The sequence below is a fragment of the Chlamydotis macqueenii genome, chromosome 17, assembly GCF_036417535.1.
Source record: "Chlamydotis macqueenii isolate bChlMac1 chromosome 17, bChlMac1.mat, whole genome shotgun sequence".
In the NCBI taxonomy this organism is placed as follows: domain Eukaryota; kingdom Metazoa; phylum Chordata; class Aves; order Otidiformes; family Otididae; genus Chlamydotis; species Chlamydotis macqueenii.
The window spans coordinates 12,767,747-12,788,935 of record NC_141572.1 but is presented as its reverse complement, the minus strand read 5'-3'; the positions used below and the strand labels follow the sequence as shown (position 1 = coordinate 12,788,935).

The 21,189-nt window shown below is 54.5% G+C and overlaps 1 protein-coding gene across 1 annotated transcript in view; it reads left to right on the top strand.

The window, feature by feature from the left end:
- RBM19 (RNA binding motif protein 19) overlaps nt 1-21,189 on the top strand; it is a 68,684-nt gene that overhangs the window by 40,297 nt on the left and 7,198 nt on the right. The window contains exons 22-24 of the mRNA XM_086761665.1: nt 4,363-4,468; nt 11,432-11,552; nt 18,847-18,959. Coding sequence (XP_086617791.1) covers nt 4,363-4,468; nt 11,432-11,552; nt 18,847-18,938 — 319 coding nt within the window. The 3' untranslated portion in view covers nt 18,939-18,959. The remainder of the gene's footprint in view (nt 1-4,362; nt 4,469-11,431; nt 11,553-18,846; nt 18,960-21,189) is intronic.

Below are 21,189 nucleotides of genomic sequence, written 5' to 3'. Positions count from 1 at the left end.
AGGGAAGAGGGTTTCTGGAGACCACCTGTATCCCCATCCTCTGGCTGCTTGACTGTGGTGGTGAAGGATGCGCAAGCATCCTCTAGTAAACAGGCAAAGCCAAGTGAGCAGTGTGTTGTGTACCGAGCTGGAGTGCGCTCTGTTTAATAGCAATCTAACGTCCTATAATTAGCAGGCAAAGGACGTGCCTCCCAGCTGGCCTGTGCCAGAAGGATATAATTACAATCCCAAAGAGTGATGTTCCTCTGACCCGCAGCCAGCTTGCAGGGTACGTCATACAGCGTGGAGGAGAAATCTACTTCTCTTCCCTCTGTTCAGCCGGGGAGGCGAGGGGATGGCTGCAGCGCTACTGGAAAGAGCTGCCAAAGCATCGGGAGAGCAGCTGATACCCGGTAACACCACGTAGAAGTGCTGGATCTCTTGTGGGTGGGAAGGAAGGGATGTCTCTTCTGGCATCTCTGTGAACATCGTGTCTTTCTGCTGAGCTTGGGACGGGTGCCTTGTCAAGGGAAGGGTTGTGGCTGTCTTTAGTCTGCAGCTGTGTGGATCGTTGCTCAGCCAGGGCCAGTACAGGCTTTTACTGGTTTCCCGGTAAATCTGGATCAGCATGAAACAAAGGTTCTCGTTTAGGAAATCTCTTAGTTGCAGCGTTTGTTCAGGGCTGTTATCCCTTCCAGCCCGTGGCGTGAAAACGCGCCAAGCCTGGGAGAGCAAGCACAGGCGTGAGAATGGGTTCTGCCAGCCTGGCTGGCAGGCTGCCTGCGGCACACAGGGGGCACAGGCAGAGGGAAGCCAGGAGAGCCAGGTCCTCCAGACCCGCCCCACCCCTCTGCGTGCACTCTACCCTCTCCTCTGGGCCCTGACCCCGCGGGGTTTCAGAGGAAGACTGTTCAGATGTTGTTTTTCATGAGTATGTGGGGAAGGAAGCTGGGAGGCGATGGAGCAGCCGTGTCCATGACAGGTCACTGGGGGCTTTGCAAACCCACTGGCTCTGTGGCAAAGTTCTTGGTCTTTGCTTTTGCCCCTCCCAAAAACTGCCTGTATTGATTGTGAGCAGCTCCATGAGGAGGTCGTTTGTACCAGACATTTGGTTTTGCCACACATCTTAGGTGCAATGGTTATGGATGAAATCTCAGCCCACTGCAGTGCCACCAAGAACGGCAGGAGTGCCCTGCCAGAAATCCAGCCCCAGGCCAAGCACGTGGGTCTGACAGGGACAGGACTCGCCAGAAAGGAGGTTACAGTCTTCTGCAAAGTTAAGCTGGGCTGACTGCAAACAAGCCAGTGTCTCAAGAAGGAAAGGGCTTTGCTCCCACGATTGCCAAGTCCTTCAGTGCTTGTGCTGTGGCACTTGGAGAAGATATGGATGCAGTGAGTACAAATCCAGAAACTGCTCAGGTTTCACACTCGTGCTAACTCCAGGGACTTCCCTGTAAACCATCACGCTCAGGGTGAGCATCCTGGCATCGTGCTGTGCTCCATGCTGGCAACAGGGTTTGATGCCAGCGCTTTCTGATCTCCGTCCAGTTTGCCATGGAGAGAGGAGAATCAGACATCAGCTCCAAGGGGATCCCCCACCCCTGGGGCGCGTGCTGCATTTTCAGGCTGTTTGTGCCCATTGGAGCCGTGTGCTGGAAGGGGAAGGACGTGGCAGTGACACAGTCTGAGCTACTGGGAGCCCCCCTGCCTCCACAGCCATCCCCAGCCCTGGGGAAGCACATGTTTTAAAGCAGTTCCATGAGATCTTACTGGTAAGCTGTTTTCTTTCGTGTGATCCGTGTATGGCCATCCCGGAGCTGAAAGGCTGCAGCGTCGATGTGGCTGGTGCAGGAGCAAACCCACCGGCACCTGGGGATACCGGGAGCCTGGCACTGCGGGGGGTAATTGGGTTCCCTCCGCCGCTGCCTCTCTCCCCCCAAATCCAGAGGAAATAATTGGAAAAGAGAGGTGTGAGTCTCTGCCTGGCGCTGGAGAGGAGAACATTAAAGGCCCGAGCTCTCCACTTCATTCACAGCTCCTGGGATGGTAATTGCTGTGTTGTGGTTTCTAATTAGCGCCACAGTGGGAGGGAGGGTGTTTTACTCCACAGCCCCGGTGGGGTCAGACCTGTCTTTGCCGTGCCCCTCGGCTTTCCTCACCCCCCTGCTTTGCCAGCTCCCCGTTGGGAGCTGTGCTGTGGCTTCCTGCGATGGACCCATCTCTGAGAGCTGCTGGTGGGTGCCACTGTCCTGCCTCCCCGCAGCCCTCGCCCCCAGGAGATGCTCATGGCCGGTCCCCGCTGCCTGTGAACATCTCCCAGCGCGCGCGGCTGGGGCTGCTGTGAGCTGGGAAGGAGGGAAGAGCCAGCTTCTCCCGTCTCTGCCTGGGATGATGTGAGTCACCACGGCTTCCCCCTGGAACCTTGACCCTGGGTCTGTAGCCATCCTGCTCCTGCTGGGCACCCGCTTGCCCATCCTGCGTGTCAGAGGGAGACAGTGGTGATTTGGTGCGCGGAGTGGGTGTTGAGAGACCTCTCTTTTAGCAAATACTCTGCTCATACTCCTTTAGCAAATATTCTGCTCCCCCCAGGCAATGCCTGTGATGTTTTCTGTGGAGTGAAAGGTTGGACTGGGCTCTCCCCTCCCCGTGCCACCCAGTGCCTGTCTTTCCCCGCTAGATGGTCATCTCCTCACACCAGGAGCTCTCTTGTTACCTCTCCCTTAACCCAACCGCAGCGTTTGAGATCCTACAGGGATGCTGCAAGCGAGAGGAGCCCACCTGCAGAGCTCCTGGGGCCCCCATCGCCCGCACCCCCTTGCAGAAGGACCCTCCTGCCGCTGGAAACCACGCCGGTGCTCCTGCTGCTCCCGGAGCCGAGCATCCCCACCGGCCCAGGCTGCTGCCTCGCCTCCACTCGGGTTTGTTTGTTTGTTTGCGTAGCGCCAGCTCGAAGGGGGCAGGAGGGGAGAGAAGGGAGGGAAAACGCCGAGGAGGAGACGTGCGGATTCATTTTGAGGCTTCATAATGGCACATTTACACACCACGTTGCCGAAGGAAATTGGGTGGATGAATGCCTGGTCATGCTGCCAGAGCACCAGGTTAACTCCCAGGATTTAGCTTATATCATTTCAGGAGAGCATTTATGGCCTTTACTGCGTTTATTCCCAGGTGCTCTTTGGCACTACTGCATCCCAGGCTCCTTTTGTGTGTGCTCACGTGTGTGGAGATTTTCAAATAAAATAACACATCTCTTCAGACCCGGGCCACATTAAATATTTATCGCCTGCAGTTTGTGCATATGTGCTTGATAAATGGGCATAAGAGGAGGGGAGGAGAAGGGGAAGCGGGAGCTCGGATGCGGGGAAAGCGTCGGCTTTGTCTTGGAATTTCTTGGTGGGACGGCACTGGAGAGGGGCGCCTGGAGAGCGCTGCCTTTGGGGCTGTTTCCAGGCTTTTTGGCCGAGGTCCGGGCTGGTGGGATGGCTGTGTGCTTTGGTGCTCAAGCAACAGGTTCCTTCTCCAGGGATAAATGTGCCATGACAAGGTTTCCACTGGGCTGTGGCCGAGCACGGATGCTGCCGGCCCTACCTCACATCCTCCAGCTTAACAGGAGCCCCGTTGTCTCCCCGTTCCTGACTTCCCATCCCATTGGCACTCAGGCTTGTCTGAAACACTGCTGGATCTGGGGTTGTTGTGCAGGGCTTGGGGCTGCTGAATTTACCTATTTCCCTTTATACGTTCAACAAGCTTAAAGAAGACAATTTTTTCTCAGCCCCTGAGAGAGGCTGGGTGGTTGGCTGCAGAACGGGAAATGCGGGTACCCAAGTGAAAGGTTAGAGTGAGTAAATCCAGTCTTAAAAATGATGCCCAGGGATGGCACCTTTGCGAAAGTGCTGCCTACAACAGGCTCTGGGGATGGAGGAGCTATTCTGGAAAGAGAATAGGTCCCCATGGGGCCGTGCTCTGGCTCATGCCTGCATCCTGTGCGCTCCAGCCCTTCTTCAAAGGTGCAAATAAATCTGATGGTGGGCAGGAGCAGCCCTGCCTCCTGGGAACCTGGCGATGCTGTTTACCCACCCTGAGCAGGGCATGGCACGCAGGCTGGGTCCTTGGTTGTCACAGGGAGAAGTGTAGCAGTTACACTAAAGAAGTTTTTTGCTTTGTTATGGTTTGCGATCGGAAAGGATGTTGAAATCCAAGCCGAGTTTTTACTGGTTACTAGGTGCTTTGGGCATGGGGCTTACAGGGAAGCAGAGCAGCCACAGGACGTCGCTGGCAAGGCTACGACATGGATCTGACACTGATAGTGCTGTGGTTTGTGATAAAATAACGGCTCTTTCTTTGATCTCACAGTGTCTTCGCTTTTCCTTCTTTAATTCACAGCACCTTTGGAGAGCTGAAGACCGTACGGCTGCCCAAGAAAATGGCAGGAACGGGATCCCACCGGGGCTTTGGGTTTGTGGATTTCCTCACCAAGCAGGATGCCAAGGTGAGATGTAGTCCTCCCCACTCTGGCACCCTCCCAGCCTGGTCTCGGAGCAGGAGGTGAAGAAGGGAGCCTGGAGGCTCTGTCCCACTGAGTCGTGGCCCAGATTTGGGGTAGGCTGTTACCCTTCACCAGCAAGGCTACGCTGAGCCTAAAACCCCCATGTGGGAACCACGACAGAAACCACAACCGAAGCTGTAACGGGCAGAGGTTTGGTGCAACTGGTACAAAGGCTAAAAATTCTCGTAATGTAGGTGAGCAGGGACTTATTTCTTAGGTTTGTCAGAAGCGCGGTGAGAAGGGATGGTTTTAACCCAACGTAACACTTTAGGAAACCTCAGTACACATCGTACCTCCACCACTGCGTTGGTTTTAGGGGAGTTTTGGATATTGTGGCTGTTTACTGATTTGTAAGCTGCAAGAGGCCTGTCTTCACCGGTTCCTCCATGTGTTTTGAGAGCAATCTTACTCTGGCATTTTCAGATACTGAGCGTAACAGGTGAGCACTAGTTGTGAGTTGGTCAAAAAGACTGGCAAGCAGAGAGAGAGAGGTCTGTGTCTGCTTTGCCTTGCTGAACACAGGAACAGAGATCAAATTCTGTAATACAGTTGTTGCTTTGATCTGAAGAGGGGACCTAGCTGTGCTGGTTTGGCCCAGGATGCTTCCTCAGAGTGGTCTGTTTGCCATCGGTGTGGAAAACGTCGCAGCAGGTGGCTGTGCCTGAGAAACACCTTTCTCAGCACCAAGAACTGAGCTCCTGAAGCTTGCAGGTTGAAAGCACGTTTTGCTTCAACCAGAAAATGCGAAACCCATCGTTCCAATATCTTGACATTTTTGCAATCTGTATGCACTTTCTGCTGCAAAACATTCCATAGCCTTTTAAGCTGGGATGGATCGCTGTTCAAAATGTTCTACTCTATTTTTATTTTTTTTTTTTTTAAGCTTTCCTATATATTGAAGTTCTATATTTGCAGAGGAAACAAGGGGATTCTAGCCTGTCTGATAGCATCCTGCTCTTCCCCTTTGCCGGGGGTTCAGGAGCAGGCTGGACCAGGCGCAGTCTCTCATTGTGTGAACATCCCCAGCGCTGGAGCAGTGCGGATTTTGTCGCCGCTGCTTGTTCCTGGTGGTTTGTGCCATATCTGGAAGAGGAATGGTTGTGGGCAGAAGGGAAGGGACCACATGGCTCCACTGACTCCCCGAGAGTCCAGATTTCCAAGACTGTGAGCAGAGATGAAGGAGAAAGGAGGAGGGGAGCAGGCATAGCCTGTGTTTATGTTTTTAGACAGGATTCATTGATCCAAGATCACCAGGGAATATTAGATCATCTGTTCTAGCCTGACCTCCCGTATAGCACAGTACATAGAGTTTCTTTGTTAGTCCCGTATTGATCCTAACTCAAACTTCCTTCTGCTCAGCGTTCATCCTCCCGACAAGGGGGCCGGCTTGCTGGGCGCCGTGTGGTGCAGTGAGCCCCCCAGGAGCACGGGTGCTCTCCCTGCAGCGTGACCTGTGCCTGCAGCTCTGCTCCAAGCCCGGCTCTGGGCTGCTTTGCTTTAACCTCTGCTTCACTCCAGAGGCATTCAGGCTTTGTTCCTGGTTTTTCAATTGGTCTTTTCCTAAGGAAACTTTAAGGGTTTGATGGAAAGGTGCATACAGGGACCTGGCTGGTTCTTTACTCCTGCTCAGCTGCTGGTTTGGGGGTGAATGAGACAGCACCCACTTTTCCGCTCAGTGTCTGCCTCCTGTCCCTCTTCAGCCCCTTGGAGACCTGGTGGCTGATTCCAGCTGCGTTGGACAAATAGATATCTTAGTGGTAGGAAACGAGTCTATCACTGATGAGTGCTGGCAGCCAGCTGGAGGGGAGAGAGTCAGGCAGGGCGCTTGCTCAGGGCACTGCTCCCAAAGCTCACAGGGGCCGCAGGCAGGGAGCGAGCTGCCCTATGAAAGATCCCTTGGGAGGGTTTCTTCTTTTCCAACAAAGCAGCTCCTCTTCTTCCTTCTTTTTTTTGTTCCACCTTCATCTCTTTGAGGGATTTAATTGTCTCACAAGTGGCACATCAAGTACACTCCGTTGGCCGTCTGGAAAAGGATGCGCTGTGTATTGATGAATAGGATCCTGAATATGGTAAACACGAACATAATTGGCTTAGAGTTTCTTGCTAAGTGAAATGAGAAAGGAGGGGAGCGAGCCTGGAGACCTCCCAGCTGAATAGCTGTGGCTGTCCATGACGTTTTTGCTAAGAGTGGTGATCTGGAAATCACTTATAAGCATCTTATAAAACATGATGGTTTTGAAATAGGATAGTTAGGGTGGCTTTGTTGGGCATTTAAAGCCTGTGACCTCCTGTGTTTGTCTTTTTCTCTGAGCAATCACGGCTGCTGTGGGAGATTTTCCAAAGCCAGGACAGGGGTGTGGGGCTCCCCCTCTGAACTCCCCGATGCTGTGCCTGGCAGACGAGGTTTCGTCCTCTCAGCTGCCCCTGCTGCCTGCTCGAGGAGAGCCAGCGCTGCCGAAAGGCGCTGTCCTGGGAGCAGTGAGTGCCTGAGCCGCGCTCGTCCTGCAGCCTTGCCTGCAGAGGAGGTGACGTCCAGGCAGGGCACAGAACGCTGTTGGTGGTACCATCTTCTCCTGCTCGTCCTTCCCCGTCTCATGCCTGGCTTTCCCACGGTGACATCCGCAGCCGGGGCTGTCTCTTGGGTCGTTTGACAGCTCCCAGGGTGATGGATGCACCTCGGCTGGGAGTGTTACACCACCGTCAGATGAAATTAACAGCACTCTCTCTTCTGCGTCACAAGCGTTTAATAGATCACAGCGTGCGCATGTGCGAAGGTAGGAAATGGGGAGAAGTCCCTGTCAAAAGCAGCAATTGGAGGGACAAAGTAATACCCACAAAGAGGGTTTTTATGCCTGTTGATCAAGCCTTTGGTTTTAAATCTCCATTGCCAGCTGACCGCTAACTGGGAGCGCATGGAAGTCAGGGGTTGAGAAGGGGAACTTTGATCCACTAGCAATAGCAAATTAACTCCGGTGGAGGAAGCGTTAACCATTTGACATGTTTCCTGACGTTCCCTGAGCAGAATTGTTGTGGGATTGTTTTTATTTTTGAACTATTAACTGGAAGCCAAGTTTCTACTTTTCTCCCCTGTTGATATAAAAATACATCTGGTCTCCAAATAGAAATTGCCCATTCGGGAAAGACAGGCAACCCTTTAAAAATGCACGCACACGGAAGGAAAAATCCTTATGTGCAGCTGGCATCGCAGAGAGCATCCTCAGTTGGGACTGGTTCTTGTGAGGAAGGGAAATTTATCAGTCTCCTAATGTTGTTGACCCTTTGTCCCTCTAATGACTCCAGCCCGGAGGCTCATCGGCTTGAGTATTTAATAGGGCAAGGGGGAATCTGTAGGCAGAGCAGCTCTGTCCTCCAAATTAGTGCAGCGTTTAGGGATGGAGCTATTGCACTCGGGGGTGATGGAGACAACGGTTCTGTCTCTTGATCTCTGCCTTTCCAGTGCCCCGGCACAGCCGGCTGTGCTCCAGAGCAGTGTCTGTCTTGTCCCAGCAGCCCAGGCTTCACGTGAGTTTATTGGCCACCCCTTAATCTTGAAATTCCCTTTCTGAATCCCACAAACACTTAAGTTGCTGTTCCAGCCTCTCCCCTTCCTCTCTCTGCTTTTCCCTGCTCTGTTCGCCTCTCCATCCGCCGCCGGGACTCTAGCCCTGCCCGGGCTGTACTCAGAGCTAGCGACAAAATCCCTCCGCGCTGAGGCTGTGATGTTAAGCTCGAACCAAACTCTGCAAAATGAAACGCAGGAGGGTTCAGAAATTACATTTGAAAGCACACTCGCATCCTGTTTTCTCGGGGGAGAAGGCCATAGGGTTTTCATGCAGCCCGTGAAGCATTTGGAGAGCAAGAGAGACCTGCCAGGAGGTTTGCCAGGGCTCTCCAGCTTTCGGTGGTGCCTGGCAGTGGGTGTATTGCCAAACGCGGCAGATTTAATGAAATCCTTTTTTGGCATTTAAGGATACAGAGCCTTCTGTGGTGGAGGCTCCCCTTTTCTTAAAAGTATAGGATGATGTGAAACTCTGGTAATTGGAGATCTTTTCCGGTGAGTCTCTCAGTTGAGCAGATACCCTGCCTGTCCTAATCCCTAGTTCAGATACAACTCAACAAACTTCCGGCCATGCGATGCTTTGGTCGTCAAAGGAGGTGTCCTGGGAAGGCAGGCACGAGGTGGAGGAGCCGCACCCTGAGAACAGTTCCTGCCTCCAGCCCCGCTTGCTTTGAAAGCCAGTCTGCTTGTCCTCATTTTGTATTTCTCATGTAGGTAAAATATATATATTTTTTTTTTTTCCCCTACCTATCTTTTTGTTTGGAATAGCAGCAGTGGTGAATTTCCTCCTCTTGCTGGAAGGTTTCCAGCAATGTGAATGTGTGGGGATGGCATTTCTCCCCTTCATCCCTTTGTCTTTTAAATCATTGGTGGCTTCTCTTTTTTCCTCTGAAGTCTTAATTCCTCTCAGAGAAACAAAGAGCTAAGTTTTCTTTTTTAGCTGGTTTCCAAATGAAGTGGCATTCAGTTGGTTTTCAGCTGAAATACACAGCTTCTCTCCTGCAGCCCCAGCTCCAGGAGCCCATCTGGAAAACGGAGCCATGGGGAGCACAGGTCCCAGCGTGACCTTTTCCGTGTGGGCTGGGAGGGTCTCTGCGATCTCACCCTGACATCCCAAGCTTTACTTCATCCTTGGTGCAGAACAGCTCATTTTGGGAGTGTGTTTGTCTGGGAAGGGTCGGTGTTCCCGGGCTACTGGCAGATGCGTCTCTCCCAGTAGGTTTCTTTCATGCAACGCAACTTGATGGCACCATCTGCCTTTCCTCTTGCTCCGTGACCTTTCCTAGTGCTCCCCGCGAATCTAGAGGATGCCTCATCCCGGACTGCGTGTGCCCAGCGGGGCATGGAAGCAATCCTGCAACAAGGAGGATGTGGCAGAGCGAGCTGCTTTGAGGGTGAGAGCCCAGCAAGCACCGCACTTCGCACCGTGAGCACGTTCGGCGTGGTCCGTCGCCGCAGGGCATGGCGAGGTTGCCGGGGCTGTATCCCGTCTTCCGACCTTCCTCTTCCTTGTGGAAGTGAGAAATTAAAAAGTATAAATGAGACCCGCCGATTAGAGCTGCAGTTGTTGGAAATGGCTCTTTGTGCCAACGTAAACAGCCATCGCAACTCCCCACTGCCGCCTCCCCCCGAGTGTTTATTTAAGCCAACACATTGCTCTGCTAATTGGATACCATTCCAAGTGAAAATAGGCCTTTAAAACAACAGCAGCGGCAAATAAAAACAGCTGTAGCTGCAAAAGCACCAGCCGGGCTTGAAGCCCTTCGGAGGGGAAGGCACCCCCTAAAAAGGAGGCGCGCTGCCCTGCCGGGGTCGGCCCTGGGGAGCTGCCGAAGGCGGGGAGTCTTGGTGATGCTCCGGAGGAGGTGGAGCTGCTGCTCCTCGTTTCTTTTTCTGTATTGAATGAGAATTATATGAGGGGAAGATGCAGGCTGCTGAGAGGTCACTGGGAATGGAAGGGGTTTTTTTTTTTTAGTTTCCTAACCGGGGGGATGGCTCAGGCCCGGCCCTGGCTGCCAAGGAGCGACTGTGGGCAACCAAAGCCCCTTGCAGGAAGAGCCGCTCTGCCCAGAAACGTGACGTTCAGGGACAACTGTGATGGTTTATGGTTTGAACCGTTGGGTAAACAGCTCAGAGGAGAGGTCTGGGCTTTTCCAGGACAACTTTGGTGCTGCTCTGGGGGCTCTAGATGGAGGACATGTCCCCGTTGGATAGCAGGATGGGTTTCTGTGGTCCTTTAGCTGTGGAATTTGTTCCAGGGATGTGAGTTTGCAGAGCTTATAACCCAACTTAATCCTAGCCTCAGCTGGGGTTTTTAGAAGAGCATTTTGGGCTCCTTTTCTCCTGTGTGTCACACAGCTGTGGAGCACTTCGAGTGCCCTTGGGGATGAAAATACTTGACTGGTGTGTTTGGGTATTTGCATTATGGGCCCAATCCTGCTCAGTCCTGAATGGTCTTGAAGGTCTATGGGAGATGAGGACAAAGTCAACCTTCTCTGGATCGAGCCGCTGTTTCCTGCGTGCCTCTGCTGGTTGCCCACAGGTATAGAAAGCCGTCTGAGCTACTGTGCTGGCCGGCACGCTTGTATTCAATGTCAGGAAGAGATTACAGCAGTACAGATGTTATTAAGCAGAATCTGACAATAAGGAAACCTCTGGATTTCTGTAACACAGCAAACCACCGTAGGCAAAAAAAGAAAAGGACTTCTGCGTTGGGTTTCGACTCTGCCACGTTTGCTGCCACCATGGCCAACATCACCAAGCAGTTGGCGAGAGGAAGGCAGCTTTCCCCCGTGGGCTTGTCCTCCTTCAAACTCGCTCCCCCTGAGCAGCAAGCAACCTCTCTGCTCGTGACTGAGCTGTGCTTTACTGCGTGTCGGCAGAGAACAGCGCGGGTGGAGAATCACGAGGTTGCTCTGCCCGTGCCAGCCTAGTGCTGCCCGTGAGGGCCTCGGTTTGCAGCTGACCCGCCTCATGCTGCCCCAAATCTTGTCAGCCTTTCCAGGCTGCAGCTTTCTCAGCTCAGGGATGGTCCCAGGGCAATGCAAGGCTGCGGCCGCCCTCAAGCTGCTTGCTGTGCTGGCTTTCACCCGCTCCCTAGCGAGCAGCAGCAGCCTGCAGGAACGGCGACGGGTATTTGCTGTGCTGTGAGTACGTAGAAGATAAATGATCGAGTCAAAGCCGCTGATGGAGATGAATCCTGCCCCACCAGAGCAAAGTGCTCCAAGTAGGATGGTCCCTGGGGGCCTTTTAGATTCAGGGCAGAGGGAGGGATGTCTTTACCTCTTGTGAGCCTGTTTTTATTTTCTCCCTTATTCTTTTTTTTTTTCTTCCTCTTAATTCTACAGAAAGCCTTCAATGCCCTGTGCCACAGCACGCATTTGTACGGCCGGAGGCTGGTCTTGGAGTGGGCAGACACAGAGGAGACGGTGGAGGCCCTGAGACGGAAAACAGCCGACCATTTCCACGGTAACGTAGCAGCATCTTTCTGGCTTGTGGGTGCAGCCCTGCCTGGCACCGGCCCATCTGGCACATGCTGCCGGTCCACGCCGGCCCTTTCCCCGGCACTGCTGGCTTGCTGGAGCTGGCAGGTAGATGCTGGAGCCTGAGGATGCAAGCACAGGGGAGAAGGAGGAGGCATCCAGGCTGTGGCTTTGTCTGACAGCTCTCTGTCTGTGCGTGAGCCGGTTAACTCTCTGTGTGCCAGCGCTGCTGAGGCATCTTGATGCCAGTTGCCAGCTGCAATGCTTTTTGCTCCATCTGCCTGCACCCCAGGGTGCTCCATACTTGGGGACAGGCTCTGTGCGTGCAGTGCACGGATTAAAAAGGACAAATAATTTGGCCAGCGGTTGAGATGTGGAGAGGGCTGTTTGGATCAGGTTCCTGAGAATGACAGCTCCGCAGATAACAGCACTGCAGGCTGCTATTGACAGCCATCGACAGGCACAAACGCATTGCTTGGCAAATATTTATGTAGGCAGGGCTCCCCTGGGCTGGAGGGCTAAGCTGGAGATCAATGCTCTTCCTCCTGCGTCGCCTCCCAGCCTCCCCTCTTCATCACACACGTGCCCATTGCCCGGCGTGTTGGCATAAGCAGTTCTGGGGCTACGTGTCGCGATCCCCGGTGATGGAAAAGCAGCAAGCGTCGCTTATTTAGCGAGCCTGACTCTAGAGGGACCCGGCCTCGTGTTTGTGAAGCAGTGTGTGCGGCGCTGGTTATTACAGGCTGGAGGAGCTGCGCTTCGGTTGTGGAAGGGTTGAGGGTGGGTACGACTGGAGGGATGTGGAGCAAAGTGGGATGTACTGGGATCCACGGGCTGATTTGGCATCAACATGGGGCCAAAAAGGAAACCAAAAGGAGCACAGGGGTGTCTAAGTGTGTGTCATAGCCTGGGCGTAGAGCTGTGCTGCTTGGGGCTTGTGTGAGGCAGCGGGGAGGATGCTGGGGGGTGAACGTGCTGGAGGGGGAACACACCATACTTAATCACAGTGATGTGACTCTGCACCTGGGTGGAGGAGGCAGCAGGTTTCGCGCACCCCATTTTATATTCGGCATCTCCTTTCTACTCCGCTCAGTCTAGGGGGGAAAAATCATCTTGGCTTTACGGTCACTGCAGGCTTGCAGCAGCTGCTGGCTGCTGCCGGTGAGCTCTGCCTCTTTCCTGTTTCCCCCAGGCTCAGCTTGCTTTCTGATTTCTTTCTGCATTTGCTCCAGCCCCCTTGTCTGGGGTCTTCCTCACCGAGGTGGGGACACTGGGAGAGCGGCGGAAGAGCATTTTCACATCGCAGCAGGGATGCAGCCTTGGAGCTGCAGTGGCTCCGGGGGCTCGGCTGAAAAACAGGAGCGAGATTATCACACCCCATCTTTGGGGACCGAAAATGGGAGTGAAGGCAGCAGCCATCGCTGCTCTCCAGCCCATCTCAAGGGGAGAGAACAAACATCCAATGGCTTCAGCCCTGTCTTGCGCACACGCACGTCCTCCACTGCAAAACCGCTGGTAGCGAATCCTGCGGCAGAGCCGGATCTGCCAGAACAGATCTCCATGACAAAGCCCATCTGGAGCACGCTGCTGGGCACTGGGAGCCTGGAACCAGACCTCAGCCTCTCAGCACCACGCTTGGCAGGCTGGAGTTTCACGGGTGAGGTTTTATTTCTTGGGGAAGTACCCTCTCTTGATTTCGAGGCGAGCTTGCCTGGAGGACGGGAGGGAGCTGAGCCCTGTCCCTTTTGCTGGGAGCTTGCGGAAAACAACAGTGATGGCCAAAAAGAGGGAAAAACTGCAGCTTCCACTCTGCCTTCAGCCACCTTGGGGATGCTCCTTCGCATTTCCTCCCCAGCTGGAGGCTGATTTTCCTGTATGGAGCTGGGATGGAGAGGATACAGAGCCCGTACAGCATTGCCACCCTGCCTTGATTCTCCCCTCCCGCTTCAGCCTGCCGAGCAGCTGGGCTGAGACTGCGCAGTTCGTTTCACTGCTGTTGCAGACTGGACTCTGTTGAACAGAAACCAAGCCCACTTTATCCCCCCAATACCCATTTTCCTGCCGTTTTCTCCTCTCCCCACAAGGTGCGGGAGCAGCTCGGGGGTCCCTGCGCTGTTCATGGATGTCCTCATGAGTTTTCTGTCTTGGGAGAGACAAGATAATTTTGAGTCTTCAAGGCTCAGGAAAAAGAGTCAAGAGCAAGGTCCCTGGTGTCTCCAGCTGTTCTTTGCCACCAAAAGCCACCGCTGCTGCTGTCCTTGCCTTAGTCCCCAAGCCAAGTGCGTCAGGCCACATCTGAGAAGCAGGACATGGGGGCAGATGCCTGCAGAAGACACAGTGTAGTGGATGGGACAGGTCTTACCCCACCATCCAACTCAACTTATTCCTTGTTTCCTGCCCTAAATTTCTTTGCGAGGTTGAGCATTGCCATCCAACGGAAGAGTCTTTTTTTCTTTTTTTTTTTTTTTTTTTTTCCCCCCCTCTGAAAATCTCTTATGATCCTTTTGGATCTGGAGCCATTCACCAGCACAAGCTGCCTGTGCTGTTTGGAGAGGCTGATCTCGCTGTCGTGGCGTTGTGTGTTTGCATCAAGCCGTGTTGGTGGCGTTGTGCCATTGGTACGGGATGACATGTGGCCTCTGCTGCTCCTGGCCCTTTTCCTGGTTGTTCCACAGAAATAAAAGCAGCCAGGGAGCATGGCGAGGACTTTGTGCATGCCAGAAGAGGTGAAAGTGTTAAAGCAGGACAAAGGACCGAGACTTCCTATCTCATGGGGCTTTCAGGATACGTTTCTCCCAAGTTTCATGCAACTGGAAGTTAAGTGTTTTGAAAAGTTCCTTCTTTTTCTTCTGTTTTCTCTTTTCTGTGCAGCTTGTGGTTTGCTGTGGGCACAACAGTGCTGCACAGGTGTTTCCACAGTTAACGTGTGGTGGATCTGCTTGTAGGAGAGGCTTCGGGATGAGAAGATTGCCGTAAGGCCTGCGAGGTTGTTATCACCCAGGCCCGGTGGGGACGGCATGGTGGCCTGCACACCTCTGGGTTTGAAGGCAGGTTTGACTTGAGCAGTGAGCTCCTCCTGCTCCACCTCGCTGCCATCACAGCAGGTTTCTGTGTCTCCAGCTTTGAAGGAGCCACCTTGATCTTTCAGGCTGGTGTCTTCAGTAGCAGCGGCCAAAACCCCTCACCCAGCAGCTCCAGTGTCAGCCCCATCGCTTTTGTCTTAGCGAGGAAATACTTTGTGAAGTCTGGACCTGGGCTACGAGACATCCTGTCGCTGACTTCTCTCTGCTGCAATTATGCACCTTATTTCTAGACACCATTTACAGAGATTTGGCTTCCAGTTCCCAGGTCCCACTCTGCTGTTATTTGTTAGGTTAAGGAGAGGTCTGATCTTCTCAATCTCTCCTCCGTGCAGGCGTTTGTCGTGGCAATCAAGCCACTTCTGAGCCATCTTTTCAATAGCTCTAATAGATGCAATAAAACGGAATAGGCTGCCTTCCCATTTCGTGTCGTTTTCGGGTCATTCTTTATGGCTCGTTCTGAGGCTTTGTAATGTTCCAGGAGAAGGTGAGGACACCAGAAGTGGTCAGCGGCTGCCAGACGTGGCTTCAGAAATGCTGTTGGGAGTGAAGCTGCAGCCCAGCCCAGATGGCTGGGACTGCAGCCCTGCACTTGCTCTCCTTGCCTTCAAGCAGAGTCCTCTGTTTTAAGTCTTTTGGCTCGTTCCTGAGTGTACCTTCTCTCCGTTCTGAAGCAGGAGGGTCTTATATTAGGGAAAAACCCCAATTTCTTTGAGTTTTAGTTGCACCTCACCTTGTGTTGTTAATGTGTGGGACCTGCTGCTGCAAGATAACCGGAGAGCCTGAGAGCTTGGTGACCTTCAGAGGAGGGTTGGATGGTGCTGTGGGTGAAGAGACTGATCCGTAAGGTGGTAAGGAGAAGCCATGGAAAGGCTGGCCAACGGTTGGCCTGGGGGCTGTAATCCAGCCCATGGTGTGGAACAGGATCATGGCAAATGCTGCATGAGGGCAGCGGGGGCTGCACGGATCCTGCTACAAGCAGTGTCCTGGCCCTCATTTGGGGAAGGGGATCCTCCTCCTCCATTTGGAAAACAGGGATCACAGACACCTTCCAAACCAGCAGGGAGAATACTTCAGCTCCACCGAAAGAGATGAAGGGATCGCAGCGCCCTGCAGCTGAATTTGCCGGTCCCGGGGTGAGGGATGGTTCTGGATCTGTGACCTGTGCAGGAGGGAGCGGTCTGGGGAGGCATCCAGAGCCCTGGTGCAGACCTGCACGCCTCCTGCATCCCTGCGATCGCATAACTGCAGAGCCCACAAAAGGTCTGTAAACAGCTCGGTCCCCCTTTTCTTCCCTCGCTTGCCCGGCACGGGGCGACGGTTGCTGATCCAGCTCCATCCCAGCAAGTGCTTGCTGGGGGAAGGTTTGCCAGCGAGGTGGCGATACCCTCAGCGTGAACGCGCTCCCTCTCTCCCGGGAGCTCGCCGTCCGTGCGGGGAAGGTACTTGCTCCCAATCCAGCTAAATTACTATTGACTTGTGTTCTCTGCGCTTCACAAACATCGTGCTCAGCCGTCACCAGCGGGGCTGGTGGTATCCTGCCAGGGCTAACTTGGGAAGCCAGCTGTGCCGGGCCGTTTTTTCCTGCTCTTTCTCATCGATCAAAGAATTAAATTGACAGATGGGGAATTTTGCGTGAGACGCAGGAAGGGGAAGGAATGACTTGTCGGGTTTTTTTGTTGGTTTGTTTTTGTTTTGTTTTTTTTTTAATAGGAAGGATGAAGTGCAGAGGATGCAGGGTGGGTGAAAGAGAGAAATGCACGGAGAGGGGATCTGGCTTGTTTTTCAGTTATGAGAACATTTCTAGCGAGGACCTCGGTCTCGGCAGAGGGCTGTGGGTGGGTGGAAAGCAGCAGAGCCTCGCTGCAGCTTATTTTGCTGGAAGCAGAGGGTTTGCAGGGGGAGGCATGCTCCGCTCTGGATCCGATCCTCATGCCCTCCCCGGCGGGGTGGGAAGAGCCTTCTCCATCCCCATCACCTTTCCCAGGTTGTTTCTCCGTTGGCCGCAGACCCCCGTGCTGCACCTTTCACCTCTCAGCTGCGTTACAGACCCGCCGCGCTCCCCCTCACCTCCCAGCCTTTTGGGCTCCCTTTTTTTCCTCCTTTCTTCTTTTTCTTTTATTTTTGATGTATTTTTTTTTTTTCTTTTCCAGAGAGCATCTGTAACTAATGCAAACACATGCCATAGCCCTGAGTAAAACCCTGCAGGATTAGCGTGGCATCCGCAACCCTGCCACGTTCTAATCCCGTGGTAATCCCCCTCTCGGCCCACCCCCGCCGGCTTTGCCTATTGTTTAAAGGAAGCAAATGGGATCGTTAGCGGGCAAACCTTAACCAGCTTGGATCGGCAGAACGGAAGTCAAACCAATTCGCTTCCCCCACCCTCCTGGGGGTTTTGTTTTTTGTTTTTTGTTTTTTTTTTTTTCCTTCCCCTTTTCCTCCTCGTTAGGTGGGTGAAGGGATGCTCCCTGGCAGCGCCGTGGTTGAGCCGGTGAATCCGAAGAGCGCGGTGGGGGCTGTTTGCCCTGCCACCCTCCCTGCCCACGCCGCAGCAGGTCCCCCGGGTGTGCCACGCTGTTTGGGGGTGCTCGCTTAGCACCCAGTGCCCCGTGTCCAGCATCCCCTCCACCGTGCAACCCCTATCGTCCCCTCTGTGCAGGCTCTCTCATGAGGTCACAGGGAAGGGGTGGCAGGTGGGGGACACTCTTCCCTGCTACGGATTTGGGAGCTCAGAGCATATTTGATCCCATTTCCAAGCCCCAAGCACGAGGCTGATCAGGGGCCAGGAGGGATAACCACCCAGCTGGCATCTTCCTCTGGGATGGGTCATCCCTTGTGCCTTTGGATGGTTGAACTGGGAAGAGCTGCTGGAGGGTCCCAGGGTGGCACCTTGAGGCCCCCCTCAACTCCCCCAAACTTGACAGGGTGAGCGCTGGGAGGGGAGAGGGGGTGCCCCCGTCCTCCTGCCTGTCCCCGCAGCCCCCGGCAGAGAGGGAGGCGGGTTCTGGCGCTCTGTCAAGGAATTAATTGAAAAATAAAATCATTAGATGGGAACTCCAGAAATGCAAAATTGTTGGGAGTTGGGGGGGAAGGCGGAGGGGGGGAAGTGAGCTTTTGTCAGGTTAATTTCTTCTGTATTGATGTTTTGTGACATTTCCTTGTTGTTTATCTCCCGCAGCAGCTGTAATACTAAAAGAAAATGCACAGCTTGTTCCATTTATTTATTTTACACCTTTTCTTTAGTCCTATGGTATGTTTGTTTGTTTGAGAAACCCAGCGAGGCTTTTGATGTCTGAAAGCAGGATTTAAACAGCTGTTCTCCCTGTGCTGCTCGCAAGCGAGAGCCGCTGGCTGCGGAGCGAGCAGGGGGAGAGGGGGGCTGCGCCGCGCCTCCCGCCGAGAGGGCATTTCTTGCCCAGCCCAGAGGAGTTAGCGCCAGCGTCAGCCTCGGCGCGGGGCCCAAATGGCTTTGTCGCCCCCGGCACTGGGCGCTGATGCGGGGTCCGACCCGATGCTCGCTCGCGCACAGGCAGCCCCCAGGGGGGTTTCTCGCCCTCCCGCAGGCTGTACCGTCCATGGGAAGGGACGCGAGTGCGATGCTGTGCCCCACGGCGGTTTCGGGAAGGTGACGGTGCTGAGGGGTGCCGCAGGATGGTGCTGTTGGTGTGGGACAAGAGGAGCGAAGCAGAGATGTCCCTGCCCAGCTGGCAGGGGACAGCCAGCCTCTCGCCTTCACCCGCTGCCGACTGGAGTGGGCGATGAGGGCTGGGCTGCAGCACCGGGCAGCTGTCTTACATCTCAGCAAGGGTGTTGGTGGCTCCGTGTCCCGCCAAGAGCCTTGTTGAACCAAGACCGCTGTCTGTGTTGGTCTTGCAACCACCCTTGTTCAGGAGATGGGTGAACTGGGGCCAACAGGAAGGGTTGGCATCACCAGTGAGCGTGTTTGGGTCCTGGGGCCGTTTGCTTCCAGCGAAGCCTGTGAACCAGAGCATGGGTGGTAGGTGTGGAGTCACACCTCCAGCTACCATGCCCTGCCAGAGCCTGGCTGCTGAGGAGGAGCGAATGATGGCTGAGAGGTTTTATCCGGGAGGGCAGTGAGGGATGCTGAAGGTGGCAGATGAGCTGTGTGTGGGCCTAGGTTGTAATCTTTGCTTTTCTTCTTCTCCCCCATCTCCTTCCCTACCCCTCGGGCCTGGACAGACTCCCCGAAGAAGAGGAAACGATCGGAGGTTTTGAATGAAATCCTGGGGCATCTGGAAGAGGAGGAGAGCAACAAAGACGAGGCCATCTAGCAGCTGCCTGGCGTGGACGAGGTGGGTGCTGGGACACTGGGGCCGCGGTGGGCGCAGCTGGCCCTAAAGGTTAAAATGCCTCAGGCTGCTGCAGGGTCGGCGGTGCCAGGAGGAGGAGAAGGTGACTTTGCAAAGCCTCAGCAGACCCTGAGCCAGGGTCCCACCTGCCGCCTCTCCTCCCTGTCGCCCCACAGGCTCGTAGCCGCGGTCTCAGGGGGTACAGCCCAGATTTGGGCTCGGTTTAGGCTCTGTGTTGAAGCGAATGTGTGCCCTGCTTGTGTTTCTGTGTGCTCCCCGCGTGTTTGCTTTCCTACGAGGGAAGCCAGCAGAATTGCTGGTGCAGCAGAAACCGCCGTCGAGTCGTGAATTGGCCCTCGCTCTGGTTGAGGGAGAACAGATGGGCTGCCAAAAGAAAAAAAAGTGCCTGTTTGGAGACCAACCTGCAGCTGCCAGCGCAAAACTGAGAGTTTGGCAAAGGCCTTTTCCCTGCCAGCGCCCGTGGCCTCCGTGGCTTCACTCCCTCTTAGGCCACCGTGCACCCAAGGTCTAGTTCGTGTTATTTTGAGTCCTGGCTGGCATCGCTCCTCTTCTTGGAGAGCATCCCTAGAGGCTGGAGAGCGCAGGATGGCAGAGGTTGGCAGGACGGAGCCAGGAATAAATAGCTCCCTGTGGCCAAACACCGGGCAGTTCAGCCAGACCCCAGCTCCTGTTAGGCCGGCCTAGCAAACCCCACGTGGGTTCAAGAGAGGCGAGACAGGCTCCGGGATCTCCTTTGTGCGTGTTTCTGGCCACGATGGAAACCCTGGATTGCTGGTAGGAAATTTGTTCGCCATCCACAGCATCCGGAGCAGTGCAATTAAAACACCAGGGAGGCGTCTGGGTCCCTTTGAACTGCCCTCTGCCCCCCTTTTCCGTCCACTGAGGGACACGCCGCCCACCTCTGCGGTAGTGAAATCCCATCCTGTGCTGAGAAACTCACGCAGGGCCCAGAGAGACAACGGCACCATGCCGGCACGCTGCCCGCTCAAGGCACTGGGTTGACAAATCCTTCGTGCTGGGAAACAGTCCCTGTGGTGCTTTCTGCAGCAAGGCTGTGTTTGCTCAGCACCGCCAAGGGAATGGTTTTTACACATTCTGCCTCCCATTTTTACAGCCACAGAAATGCCACTGGTTCCTAAATCTCATCCAAGTGCCCTGGGGGCCCCCTGATCTTTGGGGTGCTGCTATGGCTGCGCGATGCGGCGCTGAGCCCACCGTGCTGGGGGGAAGCTGGGGCTGTCCTCCGCGGTCAGCGTGTTTGTGTGCGATGCGCGTTACAGCCGGCGAGGCTGTTTTCCTCTCGGCAGTGTCCGCCCGTTGCTGCGAGGCGGTGCCCGATACACCTAGCAGTGGGGTGCTCATAACCTTACTTATCACCAGGCTTTTGTTCGACCCGCCGCGCCGCTGGCCGCCTGAATAGCAAAGGCGTCTGGGCCTGCGGCCGACCGATAACCCTGCTCATACCTCTCCCGGGTCACCGCGAGCGTCGGGCGTGAGCGTGGTGCTGAGGGCCTCCTGGTGAAACGGAAGGTCCTCTTGTGACCGCAGGAATAATCCAAGCTGGGTTAAATAAACGCCCGCTTCACGCGGGGCGTCTGCGGTGAGTGTGGGGCCTCAAGATAACGTTTGTTCCCTTGGAGCAGCTCTGATTTAAGGATGGCTTCAGGCGTACGTGCTGGTAACACCTTCTCCAGCAGCCAGCCCGAGGTCGGAACTGCGAAGGGATGGAGCTGGGGAGGGATGGAGCAGTGCAGGAGGGGCAGGGCAGGCAGCGTTGCTCGCAGCCCACGCGAGCCCCATCCTTTTAGATTCATCCTGTCCCAGCTTTTCTGCAAACCTCCTCCCCAAAACTCATCCTCCCCAAACCTCAAGAGCCCTGCTGCTGCCTCCAAGCAGGTTCCTGCGCCCCCAACCCTGGGTTTTTCTTGCTGTCAGGATCGGGGACTGCTGGGTCAGGGGACAGACTTCCAAAATTCAGAGGTGCAGTGTAAAACACTCATCCCCTACAGCAGCTCCAGTGACTCGGTGAGTGGGTGGGTAAACTGAGGCACAGGTGTTAGAGAAGCGCTGTTGAAGGGGGTCAGCCAAAATGGTGATGAGCTCACCAGGAAAGGGGAAAATCTCCTTCTTTTTTTTTTTTTTTTTTTTTTTTCTTCTTATCCTTTTTTTGATCAGCAGCGTTCCTGTCCCTGCTCCCTCTGTGGCTCCCCAC